General features: G+C 39.2%; 2 protein-coding genes across 6 annotated transcripts in view; both read left to right on the forward strand.

Annotated features, from left to right (window-relative positions):
• susd6 (sushi domain containing 6) overlaps positions 1-18,544 on the forward strand; it is a 29,340-nt gene extending 10,796 nt beyond the window's left edge. The window contains exons 3-7 of one of the 2 annotated variants that reach the window (XM_066676603.1): positions 13,585-13,785; positions 13,961-14,152; positions 14,861-14,999; positions 15,645-16,051; positions 16,186-18,544. In XM_066676603.1, the coding sequence (XP_066532700.1) occupies positions 13,585-13,785; positions 13,961-14,152; positions 14,861-14,999; positions 15,645-16,051; positions 16,186-16,211 (965 nt within the window). In that variant the 3' untranslated portion in view covers positions 16,212-18,544. The remainder of the gene's footprint in view (positions 1-13,584; positions 13,786-13,960; positions 14,153-14,860; positions 15,000-15,644; positions 16,052-16,185) is intronic. The other variant, XM_066676604.1, reaches the window with a different exon arrangement.
• Positions 18,545-19,764: 1,220 nt separating this feature from the next.
• On the forward strand, positions 19,765-26,077 carry srsf5b (serine and arginine rich splicing factor 5b). 4 transcript variants are annotated; one of them, XR_010803908.1, is made up of 9 exons: positions 19,765-19,892; positions 20,205-20,345; positions 21,487-21,625; positions 22,709-22,779; positions 22,933-23,037; positions 23,145-23,214; positions 23,502-23,934; positions 24,635-24,708; positions 24,860-24,923. XR_010803908.1 is itself a non-coding variant. In XM_066677275.1 (9 exons), exons 3-9 carry the CDS (start codon positions 21,500-21,502, stop codon positions 25,653-25,655), a joined length of 783 nt encoding a protein of 260 aa, XP_066533372.1. In that variant the 5' UTR covers positions 19,772-19,870; positions 20,205-20,345; positions 21,487-21,499; the 3' UTR covers positions 25,656-26,077. The 4 variants fall into 4 exon arrangements, 2 of the variants coding, with proteins under 2 accessions (XP_066533372.1, XP_066533371.1); XM_066677275.1 differs by lacking the exon at positions 23,502-23,934 and adding an exon at positions 25,427-26,077 and having other exon boundaries at positions 19,772-19,870; positions 24,860-24,967; XM_066677274.1 differs by lacking the exon at positions 23,502-23,934 and adding an exon at positions 25,427-26,077 and having other exon boundaries at positions 19,778-19,892; positions 24,860-24,967.
• Positions 26,078-26,123: the final 46 nt, after the last annotated feature.

Here is a 26,123-nt window from a genome sequence, read left to right on the forward strand (position 1 = left end):
CGGAAAGCAGCTCCCTGTAGATTTCCAGTGAAGTGTTTTTAGCACACAGCAAACATGGGCCACAGATTTCCCATGTTGTGCTCCCATTCTTTCTATTCTTCTGCTTTCTGTTAGGGTTATTTAGGCCTACTTAAACTTGTACAGCTGAACAGTACTGAGTGCTTTAGTCTGAAAGATTAGAATATTGCGCATGTATTTCTGATCAATTCCACATTGTGATTTCTTACATTCTGTAGTTGTTTATACAGTTATTTCATTCCCGCAGAATATATTCCTGCAAAGTATATGTTTCTGTTTAACCTATATAGCAGACACATGTTCTCTTAAAAGGTTTCTGAGAGTATGTTATGTTTCTAGAACAAAAAACTTGTGGAGTTGTTTAAGTTTGTTTGCGAAATGTCTGTTTATTCAAGCCTGTGGGACTTAAACTCCACCATGCTTCTCCTTCGGTGGGATTGAGTGGGACTTATTTAAATGCCAGGTGCACATTTTGATAGTCATCTGTGATGGGATCATCCGAGACGCATATTAATGCCAGGTTTGAACAGGGACAGCATTCGTACACCTAGTTATAAAACTGCAGTTAATACAGTTTTCAGTTTACAAATCAGTTCCAAAGCTGTGTTTTAATGTTTCTATAATATTCCTGCTACTGCTAAGGAATCCCATGCAGGGCACACTTTTTATATTACATATATATCATATAACTCAACAGGAATTTGCCCAAGTCTATCATAAGATGACCAGCTTAGTTTGAGAAATACAAGCAAACTACATGTCAGTGTCCTGCTTGGGTTTTGTAGGTCGATTGTTCAACTGTAGAATTGAAAAGGCAAAGTCCAGGAGCAGTTAATGATTCTATTTGCTTTTTCCTTGTGTCTCAAAGCGGTTTTACTTCACACCAGGTGGTAAAACAACCCAGATGTGGTTTACTGATGAACATGTTCTCATGCTTTGCACAACTACAGGAAGTGACTAGTAGGAGGTGGAGATGCAGCTTTTGCTGACAGATGTTGCGGTATGGCCTTGTAATAAAAGCATGTTTCGCTTCCCAAAAATATGGCCTATATTCACTTCACCAGACAGATGATTTTAAATATATTTCACTATATACAAGTAAACATATATCATGACATAACTTCCCATTCTAAACCGAATAGACCAAATTAGGATGTTAGCCACCTCTTGGCTGTACTACAAGATCAGTCAGGGGGAAATGGAAAATATATACACTGGGTAATTCACCAGACTTCCTTCATTCATTTTTTTAAAGACCCAGACTGATAAAATGGGCTTTGAACAATGTTTTGAACAGTAGTCCTCCTTTGGTTTTTGTTTAGAAACTAAACAAATGCTAGTCTGCTGACATTATACGTGTGAAAGGTCCAGACATGGCCCTAAAAGGACCTCTGCTCAGTCAAGGTTTATGTTTCAGTTCAGTGCTCTCTGGCCAGCGTCTCAGTGTGCTGGGAAAAGAGCTTCAGGGTCAGATCAGGTCAGGCACAGCGTAGCCACAGAACACCAGCCGTTCGCCACCGCAGCAGCCTTTCAGCAGCTGTAACTGGTGCGTTTATTGCCCAGGCAGTGGGAGGACCACTTCTGTCTCGGCTGAGCCCTTACTGTGCCATGTGTTTAATCAAGCTGCCTTTTAACGACCTTCCACAGAAGGAACTCAGCATGTCATGGACTATTAAACACAATCGCTTCTCAATGACTTCTTGTTTTCTTGCTTGCAGCACAAATAGCATTAAGTGCATATGGTTTCATGTGTTGTGTAGCATAATAGTCTTTTGGCTAATGAAATGAGTTTATTCTTGTCTAAAGGTTTGTATTTTTAAAATTTAAACTAAAATATAGTCAACACCCACTTTGTAGATAATTGAATGATTGTATACAGTTGTAAGAATGCTCTTGAATTTTCCTCCTAATCTTCTCCATGTTCTTAATCTGTGCTTTACAGCAAAGTTGTGAAATGAAAGCATTTGACCATTGATTTCAAATAACTAAAATAATTATCTGTGTCACGTTAAATAGCAATTGGTTGCATGGCAAAAGGGGCAGGGAAAGCTGTTTACATTCTAGCTAACATTAACTTGAATTTTAAAGAGAGCTGACTTTAAAGACTTGTTCCCTTTTAGAGCTCAAGATCAGATGGAGTGATTGCTCTGCAATCATTGCAAAAGGGTCTTAAATGACTCAGGATTTGAGTTTGGGGAAATTACTCCCTCTAATAAGATTCTAAATGTAGCTTCTTGTGTCAATCTGTTCTCTCCCAATCTCTTTTTAGCACCCCCCACCTCCAAAACCCTCTCACCCTTGCTCTCCTCCTGTGGTGTTTAAATGCCTAATGTCTTACTCACACCTTTTGACATTCAAAGATGTGACTTTTTGTTCCCTTTATCTCTTTATGTCCTTTGCCTTTCTCTCTATCTATCTATGCATATATATATATATATCATCAGCAGGTAAAATCCCATCTGATTCATACAAATAACACTGCAGTAATTCTCTGTAGTTTCTATGTGTCTTGCCAGAGTTCTTGTGAAATATTTTACTGTCACAAGACCTTTGATTGTGACTCACACAGTGGATAGAAATGTTCCAGTAAACAAAGCCCCACCCTGAACACACACAATACTCTAGCTATCGTTTTTAAGGAAGTGATGTTCTGAGGAGGGTCTGAACAATAGCCCGGTCTGAAGGGGGCAGATCATCCAGTGCAGCACCCTGTATGGAGACTACTGTAGGTCTGCTCCCTACGTGTTGGTTTTCCCATGTTGAGGCCTTTGCCACATAACGTGACTCTGATGCTGCTGCAGGCTGAGATAAGCAAGCAGATGGGCAGGGTTTGGACACGTGGTGTATTAAAAAAAATGAATGCAAAAGATATGGAGCCATATCCAATTTATACTTTTGTTGGCAAAGCTCAGTATAATCAAAATTTCTAATGTGCCTTCCAGCTAAATATGCATGTGTATCAATACACACACACATAAACACACCTGTTGTCTCTGAAGTCTAGGGAAGCATTAGATATTTTATTAGCCATTTGCTACAGTAACAGCCTGTTTTATTCTTGAATGTTTTTACATTAGGTGTTTGAACATTTGTTGTAAAATTTGATTGCTTTCAGCCAAAAGTGCATAAGTGAGGTAATGATGCTGGATGTTTCCTTTTCAACACTTTTTGTATGGGGCTCGTTCACTTCAGTTTCACTGCTCCACAGTCCATTTTGAACTGTTCTATACTCTCTGCAGACTGTAGACGAATGTGCAGCTGCTTCTGGTCATGACATTCTGATGATTGAATGATTTGAAGATGGTACATGTTGTGTGCATGTAAACCTGGAAAGGCATAAAAAGATTAGAATATACAATATGTGATCCTCCTGTTGGGCATGAAATAGGAAAATGGCCCTAGAGCCTGCACTGGAATTAGTTCTGCTTCACTAAGATGCTTTTTATAAAAGTTATTGACAAATTCAGTTGAGGCCATAACACTAGAGATGTTCTGGTGATGTAAAAATGCTCATTAAGTCACAATTACCCTTTCACAAATGCACATCAGTAGCCTGTATATTTTAATTGTTTTTTACCATCTGCTCTGTGTTTAATGTCAGTTGTTTTACTGTGACGGTTAGCCTTTCAACGGATAGCCTGAGTAGCCTTAAACACCTGTTTTGTTTTATGCTAGAATTTATATTGGCTGTTAGCATGTGCGCTGTATCTGTCGGCGCAGCTGCTGTGGAGCACGGTGAGAGCTGTGTGCTAAAAGCCAGAGCGGCTACTGTCTGAGACGCTGCCTCTCTGTCTGCCAGCCTCTGCCACACAGACTTGTCAGAGAGTCTCCATCTTACACAGGCTCCACTACACAAACCGTCTGTTTCTTTAGGCATACATAATTCATATTTAGATGGCATTGCACAGTCCTTTTATAATGTGCTGATCTGTTATATCTCAGTAATATATGTGTATATTGTATGTTTATATCACATCAACTCTATACATATGCCACATACTTACTAGCAGGCTTTTATCTGCATACTGTTGTAAATTTGCACTGCTTACTTTCACATTCTGGTAGAGGCTGGGCTGCATTTCATTGCCTTGTACTGGTACTTTGTGCAGAGATGATAAATTGGCATGTATCTGTCTAATCTGTCTCACAGATTCCACACAGACTTCACTCTGCCCCTGAGCAGCAGCAAGCACACATTCCAGCAGCATGCAAGACACGAGTCCAGCAGACAGGAGCATTGTGTCCAAGCATACAGCCTGCCGTTTCTCTCTTTCTCTCTTTCTCTTTCTCTCACTCTTGCTCATTGCACTCTCACTCCCCCCCTCTCTCTCCTTGTAAACGGATGGTGTTGTATTTTCTGACCCAGCTGTCTCTGCATGGTGAAAGGGCACAAGGCCCCTAAATCTGTTCAAACTTCCATCTGCTGCTTTTGACAGAGGCTGGAGAAAGGTCTGAAGGAACAATAGACAGCTTTTTTTTTTCCTTCCCCCAGAATGGAGTGTACACATGTGAGAGATTCATCCCCCCACGCCCATTTTGCATTGTTGGAGGGGACAAGCTGCTTAAATGTGTCAGCTGGCAACCCAGAGCAGTGAAAAGGCATAATAAACAGCACGTGGAGCATTGTGTAGTGCTTTTGTTCTGCCTCTCTGAACTATGGGCACATTTAGGGGACGCCTGCTGTCTTTGTGTGTGTGTATGTGGTTGAATAAATGACCTGAACTTGATGTGATTTGAGAGCTGCAGGTAGGGCTGTGACATAATGTATTTTTTGCAATAATATTGTTATACATTTTAAAACAATAAAAAAATTCATATATTGATAATAGAGATATTCAGACTTGTTTATGTAATTATTTGTGTAGTTTTGCATAATATGGCTTATGTTCATAAGTGAGTTGTTAAGAAGAATTTGTTCCAAATGTATAGCAACTTCAGTTGTGTGAAGGTGATTTAATTCTAAAATATAAGATGGACAAAAAAAACACGGCAATATGTAAAATATGCAAGAAGCCGGTAACAAAAGCGGGGAACACAACTGATCTGTTACGCCGCCTCAAGAAGAAGCATCAAGTTGAGTATGAGGAAAGTAAAACAGTGTAGCGAAGAGAATAGTGGTTAGCGTTTGCTCTAACACAAGCAAACAGACGATAATGACTTTAGCCAAGAATCAGTTCAATATTTGTTTATTTACTGTGAGGGTCTTTTCACATTGTTACTTTTTTTTTTTGTTTACATATTTACTGAAAATACAATAGAACCTCTACTAACGAACTTTCCAAGATACGAACCGGGTATTTGAATATTTTTTGCCTCCACCAACGCACCATGACTCTAGAAATGAACCCGAGCCTCCACCGGCGGCTGGAAATGCCCACTGACCCCAATAGACGAGTCTCCCAGCGCCCAGACTTGAGTGAGCTTTTAAGATTAGCAAATTGTAGCTTTAGCAATTTAGCATTAGTGTAAATAGCAGACGTCGAATTTCGTGCTAAGTTAAACCGTATCTACGCTTCGTCTCCCCACATTCACCCGCCTACTCTCCGTTATTCCCCCCACCCCCCACCTCCCGTCATACAGCCAGTGCCTGTGTTACTCCTCCAGCCAGTCATCACGTTTTTTTTTTTTTTCCTTTTTTTTTTACTTTCTTATTTCTTTTATTACTGTTACCACTGTATTTCTCTTTTATTTTTTAGTAATGCTACATGTATTTTTTTTACTAATTTGAGAGTGTTGTAAACATATATCAGTGCAAAAAGGGTGACGTTCGGGGTGGGGGCTGGAACGCATTAATTGCTTTTCCATTATTTTAAATGGGGAAAATTGACTCGAGAAACAAACTTTTCCACTTACGAACCGGGTCACGGAACGGATCAAGTTGGTAGGTAGAGGTTCCACTGTACTTTATATAAAATCAGAATCTTGATATTTTACTGTTTTCAAAATAAACATTTTATGTTTACGTAATAAATGTTTACTTTTTACTTTGCTTCCACTGAATGTTCGAAACCATTACATTTATATAAAATATAATTTAACCATTTTATTTTGTTGCAACATTGTATTCCTAAAATACATGTTTATCACAGAAATATTGTGATATTATTTTAGAGTCATATCATCCACCCATAGCTGTAGGTAAATTGTACAAAATAGATGTGTTGTTAAATGCTTACTTTTTATGAATGTGTAACTGCAAGACAGAATATTTTGGCAATATTAGTAAATATTAGATGTGTTGTGTCCACAATATTCAGATATGTGTCATGTTTCCAAGCGGTTTGTTACGTTCTCTTTTGCACACTTTACCCATATGATCCATGCAATATGTTAAAATAAGTAAAGAAGTAAATATTCACTTTCCTTTTAAGAAATGGATCTAGATAATATTTACATATACTGTGAAAAGATTACTTTTTAGTGCAATTTTATGATTAGGAAACAGAACTAAACAGAGGTCTGCTGCATCTGTCCTGTGGTCTGCTTCAGGAAGTGTAATAATAATAATAATAATAATAACTGCAATACAATAATAAATGTTCAGTGTAAAATTTGAACTGCTCTGGTCAAATGACATTTTTATAGATATTTACATACACTATTGCAACACACTACACCAATTCACAAAAAAGGATATCAAAGCATGCTGTAGGAAAAGATATAGTATTAGAAATTATAGTCTGTACTCTTGGAGTGAATTATCCTATTAACCTTGACATACTCTTTTGAATTTCTCAACTGGCAACTTGTACAAAGACTCAACCCCTGGATACAGCCTGCGTGGATGCTGAGTAAAGGTTTTCCAGGCTTTTGTATGTGTGTTTGTTTACATGCTTCTGTCATTCAGTAGCTGAGAGTTGCAGCAGTGTGGTGCTCGTGATTGGGAGCTCTGTAGAGTCTGTCTGTAGATGAAGTGTCTGTAGATCAGTGATGTTCTGGGTTGGTGAGTCATATATGTGGGACTGTGTTGGTGTTTTTGCCAAGACTCGTTCCTTTCAGCCTGCCAAAGCCGTCAGTTTGTGTTCATCATTCACAGTGATGTGTTCCCTGCTTGGAGATGAGTGTACATGTGGAAACCTGCCTCCTCGTACCACACATTCCTGCCTCAGGCCTTTACTGCAGAACTGCTAAAGAAATACATCAAGGTTTTTTAATCTCAGTGTGCCACACTATTTCTTATGGTCACTTACCAAAGATGTGAAATTTTACACATTAGCCTGTGACATGATAAATGATTTAAAAAAAAAAGACAGTGTTTCAAAATTCACTTACACTAGACACCGGAGATTGTTAGATTCCTGATAGGATCTTTTGTTTGATTGATTGATTTATTTATTACATGTCTATATGTGTTCTACATCTGTATGCTAAGGGAGCAGCTGAAACCATGCCAACTTGTAATGATATTCATGTAAGCCATGCGTGTGAAGCTGTAGTTTGCAGCTGTAGGCCTGTGACAATCATGAGATTTTAGTTTCAACATCATACCTCACTGCAATTAATTCATTCGTTCATTCAATCATTATCTGTAACCGCTTATCCAGTTCAGGGTCGCGGTGGGTCCAGAGCATACCTGGAATCATTGGGCACAAGGCGCTAATACACCCTGGAGGGGATGCCAGTCCTTCACAGGGCAACACAGACACAGACACACATTCACTCACACCTACGGACACTTTTGAGTCACCAATCCACCTACCAACATGTTTTTGGACTGTGGGAGGAAACCCACGTGGACACAGGGAGAACACACCACACTCCTCATAGACAGTTTTCCCGGAGCGGGACTCAAACCCACAACCTCCAGGCCCCTGGAGCTGTGTGACTGCGACACTTAGTGTTAAGTGTTAAGCTGTCTTATTTTCTAGCTGCTTGTACCTGGTAGGTCCCCACAGCAGAAAGAGTCGAAGTTGAAAAAAAAATATTACTGGCATCTGCCCCTAACGTTTTATGGGACCAGTCATAATTAATTAAATGTACACCTATGGTTTTTGTAATTATGGCTGTGGAAAATATTTGTGATCCACTCAACTAATCACAAATGAATCCTGAAGCCCAGAAAATAAGGTTTTCACATAATTGTTCCACAGTTAGTCAGTAACAATCTTTCCCAGCCATCCATTCTTTAACCAGAAAGTCATTTCCCAGTCTCACAGAACAAGGATGGGTGTGTTGTAAGTCTTCATCCAATTTTCCATCACTCAAACACATTGACACCCTCGCTAATTTACAAGTTAATGCCTGTAAACCCCCCACCGCCACCCACTCTCGCACACTCACGCACAGTTCTTAGCTCTGTTAGAGGATGCGCTCATTCTCTTAATTTCACTCACTCTCTCTCTCTCTCTCTCTCTCTCTCTCTCTCTCTCTCTCTCTCTCTCTCAAACACACACACAGACACAGACTTGCACATGTTGTGACTCAGCTGTGCTGCCAGAAGCCATATGTGTGCTGTCTCAGACACAGAAACTTTAAACATGAGGAGCGGCTCTCCCACTGAAACTCGACACTCAAGTACAGCACCCCGTCTCTCTCTCTTTAACATACTCTGTCGTTGTCAGACAGTTTTTTTTTTTTTTTTGCTTTTGCTTTTTCCACTTTTCTCGTCACACTTTTTTTTCTCTCCCTTCCTCTTGCTGTTTATGCTTTACTATCTTTGTCATTCTCTTGTCTGTCTGTCTCCTACCCTCTCGCTGCCCCCCCCCCTCTTTTTCATTGCCCACTGAGAGTTATTTGAGACCTTGTTGTATCATGATGGGTGTTTGTGTCGCTGAAGCCATGGTGTGTTTAGGAAGAGCAAACACAAACATATTTATGCTCTAAATCTCTCTCTGCAGACTGCTGTAGCAGCCCACACATTTAAATCCTTTTGTTATGTAAAAGCATTTAACAGACATAGGGTATTATAGGCGGGGTAAACAGTACAGGCTTTACTGTCTAAAAGAGTGTTACACCCCCTCCCACTGAGTCTCTCTCTATCGAGAAGGGGCAAACCCCTCCCTTCAAGGATTAGTTTAAAGGGTGGTTGCCAAATAAAAACAGGCAAAGCAAACAAACACAAACATGCTAGCAAAAAGCAGTGCTCAGTAAAACCTTTTTCCCAGAGCCAGTCGGTGTTGTGCTATCTGTGGTGTAGGCTTTAATCCAGGCCTTCAGGGTGGCGTTTGGCCCCGCTAAGCTGCTGCAGAGTGAAGTGATCAGTATAATGTGATCAGCTTTAGCCTGTAGCTGTTTGTAATGAAGGATAATTAGAATTTCAGTTTGCTGTAAATCTTTTTTTCTTTTTTTTCTTTTTTTTCCCCTCCCCTCTTCTCATCTCCTCAGCGTTGTGGACAGATGGAAAAAGACCAGGCCGGGGCACGGTGATTATATCACCAAGTTAATGAGTTATCTGCTGCTGAAGTCATGTTTATCACATCACAATACAGTTTACAAAATAAAATGCTGATATTACCAACAGAACACTTCTATAAACAACATGAAATGTTTGGGGAGAGCAGTAAAATAATTTCAGGGCCATTATATATAGCGCACGCACAAGTGTTTTAACATTTATCAACATAATTTATTTTAAGTAAATTATATACTGCAGGGGTGGCACGGTGGCGCAGCAGGTAGTGTCGCAGTCACACAGCTCCAGGGACCTGGAGGTTGTGGGCTCGATTCCCGCTCCGGGTGACTGTCTGTGAGGAGTTGGTGTGTTCTCCCTGTGTCTGCATGGGTTTCCTCTGGGTGCTCCGGTTTCCTCCCACAGTCCAAAAACACACGTTGGTAGGTGGATTGGCGACTCAAAAGTGTCCGTAGGTGTGAGTGTGTGAGTGAATGTGTGTATCTGTGTTGCCCTGTGAAGGACTGGCGCCCCCTCCAGGGTGTGTTCCTGCCTTGCGCCCAATGATTCCAGGTAGGTTCTGGACCCACCGCGACCCTGAACTGGATAAGGGTTACAGATATTGAATGAATGAATATACACTGCAGATTGAAACTGTGACATTGACACCAGAAGGTGTCTTAAAGGGGACTGTGCGATTGTTCGTAAACGCTGTTCTCTCTGGGTTGCTTACGTTCAGGATCTCCTCATTTTTTAAGGTGGAACAGTGAGATTGAGAGGAAAAATGTTGGTCGGTGGCTGAAGTTTAACCTGCGTGTAAGATTTTTGTTCACTGTTTGGATTACCACAGAAACTCATTTGTAATTCAGGTATTTTAGTTTTTTAGCATCTGGAGTCCTCTCCATTGTCTAAACGAATCCAGATGCCTCTGCCATGAGAAGAGAGAGATAGAAAGACTAGCATGCTGGACTGAGATCATATACTGTGTTTCTATACATGTTTACACTTACCCTTTCTGTTTGCAACTCTTTGAGTAATTGCAATGAGGAGGTGACCAAGCAACGACATTAATTAAAGATCTGTCAGAATATTTCCACTGAAACCACTTTCCTCCTTTCCCTCTCTGTTTAAGAGAACCCCATTCAGGCCAAACTGGTTTATGGAGTTTGGAATGTAGTGCTGTACATGGTGGCAAAACATGGTGGAACAGTTTTCATCTTTTGTTTTACTTTTTTAACCAGCATGTCCTTGTGGTAAAGGGCTGGCTGTGCCTGCCCAGGCATGTCTCTGCACTGTCCCTAAATTTGTCCTTTTCCGCAGTTCTGTAGTACTTCTCATGTTTCCTCATTTCACTTTTCGGTTTAGCCATTCTTGGAATGTAACAAAGGTAGGGCTTCAAGTTACTGTTTAAACCTTTGGCACGTATGTGATGTGTTCTGACTTTGATGCTGGGTGTGCTTTGACGTTTTTATCAGCTTAGTTTCTACCTATAGTTAAACATGATAATCACAGCCACTAGCCTTTGGACAATAATTTTAAAGACAGAAACTCGGGGAACGTGCTGGGAAAATTTAAGTTAAGAGAAGTGAGATCATGTGTTTAATCCGTTTTTTTTTTCTCCCCCCAAAAAATAAATGAATTGAAAAGGAATCCTGCCCACGAAATGCTTTCCTCCCACTCATGTCCAACAGCAAATTTACTACAGTAAAATACAAAAGGATGCATTTGATTATAGGCTACACCAACAGAACATTCTATTAACCATTAAAAAAATAATTTAACCAGTAAAAATGACTTTTAAAGGCTAAGCAACACTTAATAGACCTCCATGAATATTTCACATTATTTTAGTTACTGACAAATATAAGTATGAATTAAAATGAAAATAGCAGCTTAATTTGCTTTAAAACTGACAATTTTATTAAATTGACGGAAAAACCCGAGATTGCTACGAATTCTTGAACGCAACCATGACGTCACTGGTGGACAACAGCTGAACAACGCCGCGGTAAAACACTGTTATGACTAACTGTTATGACAGTATCTAGCTAAATAACCAACATTATTCATGACAATAGCCTAGCAATAAGCTAAACTCAAATTTAGAGGTACCGTTATTCTTGTAAATGTAATCAAAGTCGAACTCGAATTCATCCGACACTATAAACCTCCGTAATGCAGCTACGTAGCCGAGTATAATCTGAGCCACCGAGTTTAGCAAGTCAAGCTAACGTTAACTAACACCAACTAAAACAGGCGAAGTGAGTGTCCTTACCCTGTTTCCCTACGGTCTTTTAAACTTATTCCTTGAATTAGTAAGAAATAACTTCTTTTCTGACTATCAATAAACACAAGTTAGGAACTCAAATTTTAAAAGATTCTTTACACTCTCACACCTCATAAAGGTTTAAAGATTCAACACTCCATTAATAGCAAGGTCTTTTCTGATTAATTTAGTTTTTTTTCCCTGAATTTATTACATTTTATTAATTAGAATATTATATACTCTAATTAAGCCACTGCTAACTTAATAACCATGCTAAACTGTTTACATAAACCTTCCTCAACTGTTTCCAGATGCCAGCCATTTGTAAACATTTGATATGTCCAAAGTTTAACCGCTACAGCTAAAATTTGCTACTCATCTGTTGGATGTTGGTGCTTTGTAACTGTTGACCACTCGGAGCGATAAAGATTATACCTCTTTTACCCAAGTTAACACTGTTCTGGGGTCATAAGAAAACATCTGTGACGTCAAAATTCCACAAGGATCAAACAAACTGAAAGAGTGGATTCAGCCCAGTCTTTTACATGAAAATAACCCTCTGTTTAACCCAATGGCTAAAGCCCAGCAGTGTGGGGAAATGAGCAGAAAATCGTGCAATAGTCATTTTCACTTATTGTGTTTATTTTGCTCCATTTAAATTTGTTAACTGACATTTAACACGTGTAGAGCTCTCGGGATGGAGGGACTAGGATAAGGAGGCGGAACAATTCTACAACAGGCTTTTTTTGTCAGACTTGGGCAGATTATAAGAAACTGAGTGGTCTTAGTGCTACAGTTTGTGAGGAGGTAGGTGCCCCCAAATCCTTAAAATGTCCTAATTCACTGAACAAGCGTTTAATATGTCCCTTTTAAAATACAAGAACTTTATTAGCTGAGCACAGGTAGGAACTAAAGATTTTGGAGTTCTAGAGCCTTAAAGGATTACTGTAGCACCTGTAGTCTGAAGTCTTTTTGCGGTATCTGGAGCGTATAAGTGATTTCCATGAGAATATTTAACATGTTCTGTAACTAGTAAAAAAATAGTCATTGGTCAGGTGCAGAGTCAGTCTTGCACATTTACGAAAGGTAAAGGGATTGGAATTAAAGTATTGTCTGAGGTAATCAATCGTGTACTCCAGGTGCAGCAGGAAGAGATTCGATCTAAGAACGATTTAATTGTCTTTAAATGTCTTTGTAAGAAAAATGAAGCACAGAGCTCTCCATCACACTCAGTAACTCTCAATCTGCTTTAGCGGCAGATGAATGAAACATCTGTTATGTCCTGTCTTTTCTTCTGTCTGAGTGTTTGTCTTTACTGTCAGCCCGATGAGGTGGATATTTACTTTTTTTTTTTTTTCCCCTGTTTAATAAGTGTCTGAAGTTGGGTGAGGCTGTAGGCCAAGGACAACAAATGTTTTTAAACGTTTTTGAGGATAGCAAGTGTTATCAATTAAAAGCTTTTGCAAACCCTCTAAAATAAAAGTAAGTAATAAGAACATTAAACAGACTTAAAAGCAGTTTCCTTGATGTACAAATTATGCACTTGTATTATTAACAGCAGCAGGGGATTTTTAATGACCTTTTATGATTCATCAGTTGAGGGTCATTTAGCCTCTGACTGAAAATATCTTCTTGAAGCTCTGCTGATGACGTAAAATGGAGGCAAAGATGAACACAAGCTAATCATTCCTTTCCTGCATATTTCAGATACATTTTCCATATATTTGATGATACAAAGCCTGGGAGGTCTTCATTAATTTAGTGTTACTGTTGTTGTGGTGGTTGTTGTTAATAATAATAAAAATCTACTCTATTACTACTAGAGTAACGTATGCTAGTAGCTAGCTTGACATGTTCCAGCTGTACTCTAATAATAATTGTGTAATAATTTCTTGTTCACTCACCAAAGCCCTGACATACATTGAATTTATACTTTCCTCTGCTAATTATTACATCATATTCTCTTCTCCAGGCTGCTCCAGGCCCTCATTTGTGCAGCATGGCCGTGAGAACCTTACAGAGACCAACCGAGGCTTTCTGCCCATTGGCACAGTGCTGCAGTACAGCTGTGATTCAGGATACACCCTGAGCGGAGATGGCATCATCACCTGCATTCCTCCAGGCCTCTGGTCTTCCAACCCTCCACACTGCCTGAAAAATGATGGTGAGTTAGGTAGGTTCATCAGGTCTGGAAATGTATGAGATTATGGACCTCCTACGTCTTCATAGAGATGGCGCACACATATATATCATAATTTATCTGAAAAATATTTTAGTAAATTATTTTATTAGAATTTATTTATTTTTTATTTATGTAGTACTAAAAAAGAAATGTATACATTTTTCAGTTTGTCGGCCACCCAGCGAGCCAGAGAATGGAGGCTACGTATGCCACCCTTCTCCCTGTCCCAAACTTACTCAAGGCACTGTGATTGAGTACTTTTGTGATGAGGGCTACACGCTGAAAGGCTACAGGTACCACACTTGCAGGAATGGAGACTGGGACTCAGCCACGCCTATTATCTGTCACCTCGGACAAGGTAGTATATACAATTCAGCGACTTTGTCTAAATAAACGTAAAAATAATAGTAATTAATGAATACTTGAAATGATAGTCAGTTACTGACTGTAAACAGCTTAACAGGCCAAACCAAGTGGAATGTTCAGAAATAACAATGTGAATGATTAATAATTTGTTTTGTTACATGTGGTCTTCTGATATGGGGAGGATTCCCACAGGAATCCTCTTGGTTATTGATGTGTTGGAGGCAACAGACAAATCTAATCAAAGCAATAAGGAGAAATGTAATTTTTGGATTCATTCATATTTTCAGGTTCACTATAAAATTGTAAGGCTTCCATTGTGAGCCTGTGTACACTCTGTAGCCAAAACATGTTTCTGCCCTCATGGTTCATTTCATCAGCCCTACTGACCATAAAGGAACACTTTGTAGTTCTGCAATAACAAACATTCCACTTTGTTAGCCCCTTTCACTCTGTTCTTCAATGGGCACGACCCCCACAGAACCACCACAGAGCAGGTATTATTTGGGTGGTGTATTATTCTAAATACTTCAGCAACATTTAATGTGTTGGTGTTGTGTTGCCTGTAGAGAGCGCCATGATTCCTGTATGACTTTTCAATTCTGTAAAAGTTTACGTTCTCTGCTTTATTCTTGCTGTGATTTTTATTTTCAAATTATAATAGATATTACATAAGTCTCTCTTCTGTGTATTTTGTTCACAGGTAAAGAGGAGCACTCTCCTCTAGGAATGCCGGCTCTTTCTATCGTGGCCTCTACTGCCAGCTCAGTTGCCCTCATACTGCTACTGGTGGTTCTCTTTGTTCTGTTGCAGCCCAAACTCAAGTCTTTTCATCACAGCAGGTCAGACACTGTCCACCTTCTTCAGACCACGCTCAATATATTTAAAGATGATGAACACAACTGTTGTTTTTCCTGCTGTAATGCCTCTTTCAGAAACAGCTGCCTGGCTAATTAGATGAATCGGGACCATGGATTTGTCTCGCTTACCCAAGGTTAAATCAATTCAGGGATCATTTGTTGAACCATGCATGGATTGCTCAATTATATGTTTCACTTCACAGCAATAAGACTTTGTTGACACAAACATTTACTATAAAGAACATTTGGTATTCTGTGAAGATTTCTGTTACAATGTGTGCGTTTAGTATTCTACATTACGTAAAACTAAATAGCAAAAAAATAAATATTTTTAAGCCAAGTCGAAATGCTGTACACACTTGATCAAAGGTTCCAAATTGTGCTGCCAACAGCTTCTGGTTCAGAAGAATTCTGAAGTGTTAAAGTGCTCTCTGATAATTAGTGAGCAGAAATTAAATGAATCACAAAACCAGCTGGTGGTCATTTGACTGTCTCCCTCGTGGTTGCACTGTTTCTGTAATGTGCCGTTATATAACATTGTTTACAAACAGTTTTGGATACAGGTGCCAGTTTACTTTTGCAGGGTTTTAAACCCATCCACATCTCTCTTGTTCTTTCAATCTCCAGGCGTGAGCAGGGTGTTTCTGGCCAGCCAGGCTCAATGGTGGTGGAAGGTGTGCAGGTGTCTTTGCCCTCATATGAGGAGGCTGTGTATGGGAGTGCTGGAGCAGCTGCACCTCCTCCAGAGTCCCGTGTGCAGATTGTACTGTCTGAGGGTCCTCAGCCAGAGACATCTTCAGCATCTCTCAGTCAGTCTCGGGCCGAGTATGACCTGCCCTCTACGTCCTCTGAGACTGTGCTCGTCCACCAGGTGCCCTCCTCTTCGTCCTCCTCTTCCTCATCCTCCTCCTTCCCTCCGTCCTGGGCTGCTGAGCAGCCTGGAGCCATGGCAGCTGCAGCACGCCAGCCAAGCAGCGGAAGCAGCGACCAGCACAGTTTGCTTTCCCTCACATCCACAGAGGACTATGGAGATGGTACAGTAAACATGCTTTAATTAAAACAGTAACTAATAAAACTATTGAAGCAAGCGTCCAACACCAGCCTTACTCTTTTACAATGAATGAATTTTAACAGTCTAAATATATTCTTTCCTTTCGTTGTTTCACAGATATTCCATTGCTGAAGGAGGCTTGAGAGCACATGCAATGCCCTCCTCTTGGTGGATGATGACCAGGACTGTGGCTCTTTAAGCTTTTTACCAAACCTTCCCCCACTGCTGCCCTACAGAATGCAGGAATTACCAAATGCCTGTTCGTTGCCGTTTGACTGTACACTCTCTGACCTTTGGTATTTGAGCTGTGATGTATCGGTCATCAATAGGGGGTGCCCAGATATACTCCCTCAAATGGTTGCACAGATGCTGTATAAAACATAGGATTATGTATAATGCATACATAATATGAGCATTAAGTTACTCAGTTGTAAACTACACCTTTTCCTAGTGGTGTACTAATAAGCAGTTGCACTCACAAAGGCTTACCTTGTCACAGTCGTAAGGAATTGCTAATTACAAATGCATTAAATTTCTATGCCATGTAAGAGGTGGTGAATGGACCTTGTTCCATTACTGACTGTGACCTCTTACAAAGGGGTTTGTTTGGCAAAGAAATGCTACATCAGACCTTTTTCATTTTGAAAATGCTGCATGTTATTTGCATCTTTTTTTTCACATCCCCCTCCAAAATAAAGCGCACACCACAAAAGATGCATGCTGCACCAACACATCTCCACAAACAAATCATCTCCGCACACGATGGAACAGCAGGACAGGGGTAAACTGGTTTACATAGTACTGTATTCCAAAACACACTTGTCTTTTTCGTATGCCCCCATTGTTACCTGCTTGTGTTGTGGGTTCAATTAACTGGTTGGACTTTTGATATACAAGAGGGCTCCAAACTGTCAAATAGTCGTTTTATAATTTATATTTTATTCCCCCCGCCTCCCCACCTTTAACTAAACTTGAGATAAATAATTTTGCCTAATTCTGGACTGGGGTGTCATCAAACGTACCTGTCTTTTGTTTGATTTTAAATGTTGCTTGTTTATTTATTGTTGGTCTATCCCGATGTAAAGAGACAAAATAAACACATTCTGCACCTTTTGCTATACAAAATGTAGCAAGTCTAGGTTATTTGAACCCAGAACAATGACGAAAAACATAGGACAGTTACACCGGCGCTAAAATGAGCAAGTCTCACTTTGCAAGGTTGTGACCCACTCCAGTTAATACACTGTAAATTCAAATGTTTCTTATTTGATTCCATGATCGAGAAATTGGCAAAGGTCAGTAAACATAACAGTAAAATAATAATAATTGTAATATTTTTTATAGTACTCTGCCAGAGACAAAAATAAATTCTTTTCCGACCTGATCTATTGTTCCACCTCTCAGTAACCCATCTATCAGTGAGAGAAATGACTCAGTTTGTTCAGAGAACCTACTATTCAGTGTTTCTATACAGAAAGAAAATGTTTTATAGTTTTGTCATTCACTTTGACTTCAAACCTTGAACGTTTGGATTTACAGTGAAATGCTTTTATATTTTTAAGAGACAAAGCTCCTAATGGGCCTCCCTTATAGTGGAATATTATAGTAGCAGGTGAAATAAAATGACGTTATTAGCAATCAAATAGCTTTTGATGCTTCATAAGATTGGTGTTTCACATCGAAGGCACTGTCTCTAATTTTTCTTTCGACCCTTTTGACTACTAGTCCAATCAGACTACCAAGTGATTCGTGGATGAACCAGAGTGTCAGCGTGTGTCCTAATACCATTTGTCATTTTTACCTGCTTTCAGAAAGCGCAACATTTTGTGTGACATTCTCCATTTTCCTTGCTCATTCTGTTTTAAATGTTTTCCCTGTTCTTTGGCAAAATGTCTGACTGAAGACAAAGCATAACTGTCGCCTTAAGACTTGTACATTTCGTAATTTTGTAATCATGTTTCTTCCGTCTCATGTGCTTCACAGTATTGATATGTCTTCAGTTTCCTTATGGCCTTGCATTTTATTTTCTATGCATAAAGACTGTCTTATGGGTTTAAAGAGGTGTGGGGTTTCTTTGTCTTTATTGTTTTTTTCATGGGACATGACAAGAAGAATGTCCATTAATTCTCCTCAAAGCTTTGTGTTTTTTCAGTGGTTGTCATATCTGTAATATCTACATTCATACACTTATGTTCTGCTTTCTGTTCTTGCAACTGCTTTACTTTTATAAAGAGGAATTTTCATGTTGTCCCTTAGCACCATTGAATGGTGTTGGTCATCTTGTTTTGCCATTTTCAGCTGTTTTGTTTTTCTCTTCTGTACATTGCAGTGGGTGTGAAGATAGTATTTTAATATTTGTATAAAGTTTAATTTAATTCTACAATGTGTGTGTATATAACTATTTCTAATTAAAGCTTTCTTTTGAAGTGCTCTGCTTGCCTTGACTGATATTTCTTTAAAGAAAATAAATTGTTTTAGACAGAAATTCATTGTGGTTTTTTTTTTTTTTTTTTTTTTTTTTAAAGTTTTAAATATATTTATTCCCTTTAAGTCCTCTACTGGCTATTGCTGGTAGTGTCTGTTAGTCTGTTTTAGAGCGCTCTATAATGCTTTTATAATATTTTCTCATACTGTAGAATGTTCAACAGAACTCCTGCAGAAAGATGTGTATTATGAGAGTGCTCTTTATCTTTACAAAAAGTGGTTAATTAACCTACTGGATGTGTTGAGTGAACTGTTGAATGTGTGGTATTATAGACCTTCCAATATTAAACAACCAAATAGCAATTTATTAAACTGGGAAATATGTGTTTTAAGCCTCTACACATTTTTACTTTTTCTAGATTGGGTATATGGAGCCCCAAATGTGTCAATCAAACAACCACTAGTATAGTATAGAAATACAGTAAAGTGTAATATTGTAGCATGTTGTAGTGTTCTTTAGTAACCTGTAGTAGAACTGTTACATAACTAGTTTAATATAACTAGCATAACTTTACATGAATGCAAATTATCTTAGTATAAACAAGCTGTATTTTGGTCATGTCAGCCATAAACCATATGTACAGTACCTGCCAGAGGACACCATTCTGTTCCATGGTCAGTCCCCAACAACAATATATCACATTACCTACCAAGACCAAACACCCATGTACGAAAACAAAAACTACAATTAGCCCATAATAGCCACTAGGCATGCTGGGAGCAACATTATTTTACAATATATTGTAGTGTAACAATAAAATGCTGTATTAATATATAATATACAGTAGTATAACTGTGGTATGATTTATAAGTATTGTAGTACATTAACTGTGGTATGCAGTATACTGTTGTATGTTTAGTACATTGTAGTGTACTGTAGCATAACAGTGGTATGCTGTATTACTATATTGTTCTTTACTGTAGTGTAATGATGGTGTTTTATTAGTAAATTGTAGTGTACTGTAATTTAACAGTTTTATGTTGTACTTATATTACTGTAGTATAACCTGGGTACATTGTATCAGTTTATGGGATTAATAATCTATAATACATTAGTTCTCAATCCTGGTACCTTTTGCCCAGCACATTTTAGAGCTTCCTCTACTACACCTGATGCAACTATGAGCTAAACAAGTCTTTTGAGGGCATGGGAGCTGTGTATGAGATACATTTATGCTTCTTTCCAATATGTTTACATTAGTGATGTTCTCTGAAGCCACACAATTGATCTTCAACATGGCGGCCAAGCTGAAAAGTCACGTGACTGCAACCCATGAGTATGCTGTAATTTAGATGTGGTACAAGGACTGGGACTGTGGTATGTTGTAACTGTGATATAGGTAGGATTTTGTAGTATAAATTAAACTGTAGCACGCAGTATAACTAGTTTAAGTTGTAAGATATTACAATGTAATATAACTAAAATTATAACCGGAAAAACAATTGTAGTATTAATGTGGTATATTGTAGGCCTGTATATATGTTTTAGCATAACTGACTAGTTTGCTTTTTTAAAAATAAAATAACTGCAGTATAACTGGTATTTTAGCATAAATGAAATTGAAGTATGCAAGAAATTGGCTATATTGTGGTATACTGTAGTACAAATGGGGTATTTTGAAGTATATTTGAACAACTATTGTATGTTTTAGTATTCGCTGAAACCGTAGTTTGCTGAGCCTTTAAAGCTGGTCGCTAGAGGACACTGCACTGCTGAGCACTGACGCCATTTTGTGAGAGTCTTTCACTGAGTCGCTGAACGCTGACACTGCAGAGACAGAGAACTACAGACGGTAAAGGAACATTATTCTGTGTGTTTGAACGGATATCGTGGTAATAATATTACTCTAATGTACTCTAATGTGGACTCCTTGGTGTAATAACCCATTATCGCGTGTACAGTGATGAGTTTTTTGTTGCTGCAGGCTTTCAGGCCCGTCCGCATGCAGCTTTACTGTAACGAACACTCCTTATATTTTCTTTCAACGGATTTCCTCGTTCACTCACGGTGTAATTCCTGTTAAAATTATGTTGGATAGTGGATCGCTCGTTATGAAGAGAGGTGGGGGAAAACGTAAAATATTTGTAGTATAAATATCGCCATTCAAGCCTAAACCTGCGTAAACAAAAAACCCTAAGAGTGGATTCTTAGTGGAATTCTCCGTTCCACCTTAAATGACGCATTTTGTCGCATGAAACGGCTGCGCCATTTAAGGTGGAACGAACAATTCCGCCATCCCAAAATTCGATTAAAAACATACTACGCCTACAGTTAGACATTATATATGTTAATATAGTTGATATACTCACTAACATTATGTATATATAGAGAGAAAATCTACGTTCCCCCTACTAAAATTACATTTCTGCCTTTCCATTGTCTCAGTAAGTCGTTTGGGTGATCTGAATGTTGCTACACACATTTTAAAATGTTCATTAAACAGGATATACGGTTAAATCAATGAATAAGATCCAAAGCTTGACAATATTAATAATTTATTATTATAGGAGTGTGAGGAAGTTTATACTTTTTACTTTCTTTTTTTTTTTTTTTTTTTTTGGGTACCTCATGTTTTTCTATCACCGCCTCATGACACCAGAAATCTTATATCAGGACTTTTAACATTTCACAAATTATTACCACTTTAAGTTCCCCTTCAGTCATTAGTTATACTGCTGAAAACAGTACTGCTTAAAGGGTTTTAAAGTACATGATCCTCAAAGCAACATCTTAGTCTTTACAAAGAATTACTTCCTAGTCAATTATATAATTGGTTTATATGTGGGGTTTGCAGTGTTTTGTGGGTAATGGCCTCCATGAATGTGTGCCTTAATGCACCCTTCTGAGAGGGACACTCAGGACAGGGCTTATGACTGCAGGCTATGACCTGTTTAACATCTTCCTAATACTAAGTTATTATTGTATATTCACAGGCTTCCTGAAAACATGAGTGGTTGTCGTATTTTCATTGGTCGGTTGAACCCCTCTGCCAGAGAAAAGGATGTGGAGCGCTTCTTTAAGGGTTATGGAAGGATTCGAGATATCGACTTGAAAAGAGGTTTTGGATTTGTGGTGAGTTAATTCTCTTCCTTGATTTAATATACAAAAAGAGTGTTCACTTTTTGTAAGGCCAGTTCAAGGCCAACTGAGCAAGGTTGTTTGTGTAGTTTTATTTTTGTGCCACAGTTTTGCAAACACATATTTTGAGCCAACAGGAAGTTTTTTTTTTTGCATGCACATAAACTTAATATTGAATAAAGGCTTATTAATGTGCAAGAGATTCTTAAGTTTGATAAAGAAAATAAAATTAATGTTGTACTCAAAATATACAGGTGTGTTTGTTACTACCTACGTAGGCACAGAGCTCCCCTGTCTTGTTCTCCTGCGTGCTGTGTCTCACCGTTCCTGCTCCTCATTCCTGAACGACGTGCTCCTTCCACACCTACCTTTTTCATAGTGCCTGTTTCAGCTAGTCAGAAACCACAAATGACAGAGGTGGTGTTCAAGAAAATGCAACATAAATACAGATTAGGAGAAAACACTACTACTCTGCCTCATATGCAGTGAATATAAAATAACTTAATGGATGTGGTGTACTGGGTTGCTGCCTTTCCAAGGACATTTTCAGATCTCTGTCCCACATCTTTTTGGAATAGTAGATTGGCAGTCAAGCCATCCAATCAGATATAATGTCTGTCATCTGTGGTTTCTGATTGGCTAAAATCAAGGCACTTGAGAAGGCTGTGTGTGTGGAGTGAGGAACAGTGAGAGACAACATGGAGGGAGAGAGAGACAGAGTGAAAGATAGAGGGGAGTCCTGTGTCTATGCAGGTAGTAGCTAGCACGACTGTACTTTTTAAAATTAAAAAAAAAAAAATTTAAATTAATGTACAGTTTTCTTTCATTAAAATTAAGAAACCCTTATGCTATAATTTGTATACAATATTATGTAGCATGCAAACAAATCTTCTCAAAATATCCTTGTGTACACACAGGATTTTGGCACAAAAATAATGCAAGAGCTTCGTACCTTCATTTCCATGTAGGGCCTGGGCAATGAATGGAAAGTTTTAAAAGCTTGGCACAGAAAATTACATTTCCATCTTGTAGGTTATTAATTAATCTAGGGTGTGGGTTTTTTTTTTTTCTATTTAGGAGTTTGATGATCCAAGAGATGCAGAGGATGCAGTGTATGAGCTTGATGGAAAAGAGCTGTGCAACGAGAGGTATGTTTTTGCTGCGCTAAACTGTGTTGTCTTTAGGGCTTTACTTACGTGATATACTGGGATAAACCTGTAAACTGATCATGATTGAGGTATAAGCCCTGGATGAAAATGTAATCTCCTAGATATAACCCTAGTCTCTCTTTTTATATATAGGGTAACTATAGAACATGCCCGGGTCCGTCTGCGTGGAGGCAGAGGTCGAGGCGGCGGAGGACGCTTCCCAGACCGTTACGGCCGTGGCTCACAGGACAGCCGGAGGTAGGCTTTGACTGTTATCAAATCAGTGGTTCCTTATTTTTTTTTAAAAAATACATTTTCAACTGTTATTTGTCCTGTGGCTCAAATATTTTGTTTATTCTTCTCAGGAATCCCCCTCCAATGCGAACTGAGAACCGCCTGATTGTAGAGAACCTTTCGTCAAGGGTGAGCTGGCAGGTGAGTGCTCATCTGTCGGGTGTTGGTGGTTTGAATGGTCTAAGAATGGTAAAATAATAGTTTTATTGAGAAGCAAAGTAGTAAACCCAGAGTTCACTTTCCAAAACTGGTATTTATATGTATAATACATATACAATATGTTATGATATCAATTTATTACATATTTATCAAAACCAAAATTATTATTAATTAGTGAATCAAATACAAATGGAAAAAAAAAACAAAAATCAAAATTTACCATAGTAATTAACTTGTTTTAACCAATTGTTCACCCCTTTATTTGCCAGCCTGATCGTTGTGTCGTATGGAAGAGCTCGCTAATGGTGGCCCTAAGCCCTTCAGGGTCCCTCTCTCTGGGTTGAGCCTGAGCCCCTCATGGCGGCCTGTGTGGTCTTCTCCTAGTTGGCCCCTGCTGGTGTGTGAAAACTCGCTGGGGGGCACTTTTCCTCTCGCTCTTAGATGCATTGGTTGCCGCTTCATGGTGAAAGTGGGACGGAGCCGTGCTGAAAGAGAGCGCGAGAGCACGAAACAGAGAGAGGGGCAGAGAGCGCAGAAAAGGGAAAGGGACAGAGCGGGTCTGTGGCGTATTCGATCGAGGGGGTTCGGTAATTTGAGAGGCTTCGGTCGGTTTCCTCCTCCCACCCCGCTCTCACGTGGCCCAGGAGTTAAGCTGCGGTACGAGGTTTTGGTCTGGGACAGACCCAGTGGCCACACTCCCAGGTATTAGTCCACTCTCTTCCTCCCTGTTCACTCTCAGCGCCCTCGCAGGGGCACACAGGGCGGGATTGGCAGGGGGAAGCCCTTTGCCCAACTGCCAACAAAATGTTGGGGGGGCTTTTTTAATTTTTTATTTATTTTTTTATTATTTTTTTTATTTTTTTTGGTCTTATACAACAAGCTGTTCCGCCCATACTTTGCTGATCTGGTCTGTGTACAGGGTCCAAGAATGTCAAAGCTTTTGAGAGTAACCTTGCATGTAGACAGATGGAGGGAAAATAGAAGTAATAATGAAAGGAGTTACTTCATTCCAATGGGAGTTTGCCAACCACTTATACGCACTGAGGGAAATTTAAAGCAGATTTATTTTTTTATGTTTATGAAATCCTGTGGTTACAGAAAGTACCTTTTTGATTTCTGGAAATGAATCCATGATATCTAAGCTGATATCGACCACTCACATAAAAAAATCGGAGCTGTACTCAGTCATTAGCTACGAGACTTCCACCTTTTCTGTGATTCTCAGTGTATTTTTTAGCTCTTGTTGAGATCCTGGTTTAGATGTGTGCTTGGAGATTGTTGGACCCCATGTGCACTGATTTTTAAATAGGGTTCATTTGTCCAGTTTGACCATTTTTCTTTAGTTTGTTCTGGATTCATTTTTTTGTAAATATTCTAATCTCCATGCTACTTCACTATGTAGGACCTGAAGGATTTTATGAGGCAGGCGGGTGAAGTTACTTTTGCAGATGCCCATCGGCCAAAGCTCAACGAAGGGTAAGCCTGCTAGTCTGATATGCACTTATTCACTGTACTTTCTTCAAAGTAAGCACAAAAAGTGCATAAAAATAAGAAGTGTTAAAGGAATGTTTTGCCAGTTTCCAAAAATTGATAATACATATATAAACCTGTCATATATTCTCCACAGAGTGGTTGAGTTTGCGTCCCACAGTGATCTGAAAAATGCTCTGGAGAAACTCTCTGGGAAAGAAATCAATGGAAGGAAGATCAAACTTACTGAAGCAGCCAGGAAAAAGTGAGTTCTTCCTATTTTTAGCTGTTGACTTCTGATGAAACACTTCTCACATGTTATATCAATTTGCACGTAGCTCATGAACCATTCCATTGACTTCTGTGGTTATGTAATTTGCCAAGGTAATGAATGAGTGTTCTACTAAGTACTGATGGGGTTTTCTGTTTGTTTCATTTAGTACTAGACTTTAAGAATACAATCCTTATTTTCTGCACGGTGGTTCTTGGCCAGTTCTTATGCAACCGGAACTCCCATTGTACAGGATGGGAATCCAGAAATGTTCAGTGTTATTGAATCTTAAAGGCACAGAAACAAAAATGTTTAACATTAGGTGCTCAACAGAGTTTGGAAATTGATTTTGTTGGTCTGAATAATGACTGCATATTGTACATTGTACCATGTTTTACCAGTGTCGTCTTGTTTAGAGTGATTTTTGTATCTGTTTTTGTGCTCTCTTTTTAGGTCCAGGAGTCGTTCTCGCTCCAACAGCTCGTCCCGATCTCGTTCTCGCAGCCGCTCTCAGTCCCGCAGCCCCAAAACTCACAAGCGTTCTCGCAGCCGTTCCTCTTCAGCCTCTCCCTCCCCCACCCAGAGATCCAAGGATACGAAGAGGGCACGTGAAGACTCTGGGTCACCACCAGCTCAACGGGCCAGTGCCTCACGCTCGCCCTCTACTGACAGCCGCCATTAAAACACCTCTGTTCATCCTGCTGCAGCTTCACTCTTTGGTCAGACAGTCAGTCACTCTGTCTCTCTCGTCTGTTTTTTGCCTGATCTAAACTGGCGTTTAAGAACACCGCTGAGCATTGGAAAGATTTTCATATCTTTGCAGTCTCAGAGGGCAGCAGTGACCTCGAGCCTGAAATCTGTCATTCCCTTTACAGTGGTAAATTCATCAACACAGGAGCTATGATTTTCTATTATTCACACTAAATGTTTGCTCTGCATTTATTTCCTTTTAAGTGTGTCACAGTTTTTCTTGAATGAGAGCAGTGATTATTTCTATAAATATTGATAGGGGAGTGCTATTTTTTTTATACAATTTTTGGTTTGTTTTTAGTCAGTTGTGTATCAGTGATGGAGAAGTCATTAAAGTACAATTGTGATCCCTTACGTTTTGTCAAGAAAAAGTTTATGGCTGTGACTGTTTTGTTTTACA

The sequence above is a fragment of the Hoplias malabaricus genome, chromosome 7, assembly GCF_029633855.1.
Source record: "Hoplias malabaricus isolate fHopMal1 chromosome 7, fHopMal1.hap1, whole genome shotgun sequence".
Lineage (NCBI taxonomy): Eukaryota > Metazoa > Chordata > Actinopteri > Characiformes > Erythrinidae > Hoplias > Hoplias malabaricus.

Coding starts and splice junctions, on each gene's coding strand:
- srsf5b (XM_066677275.1), top strand. CDS start 21,500: ATGAGTGGTTGTCGTATTTTCATTGGTCGGTTGAACCCCTCTGCCAGA. Junction 21,626..22,708: donor AAAGAGGTTTTGGATTTGTG/GTGAGTTAATTC, acceptor TTTTCTATTTAG/GAGTTTGATGATCCAAGAGA. Junction 23,038..23,144: donor GGCTCACAGGACAGCCGGAG/GTAGGCTTTGAC, acceptor TATTCTTCTCAG/GAATCCCCCTCCAATGCGAA.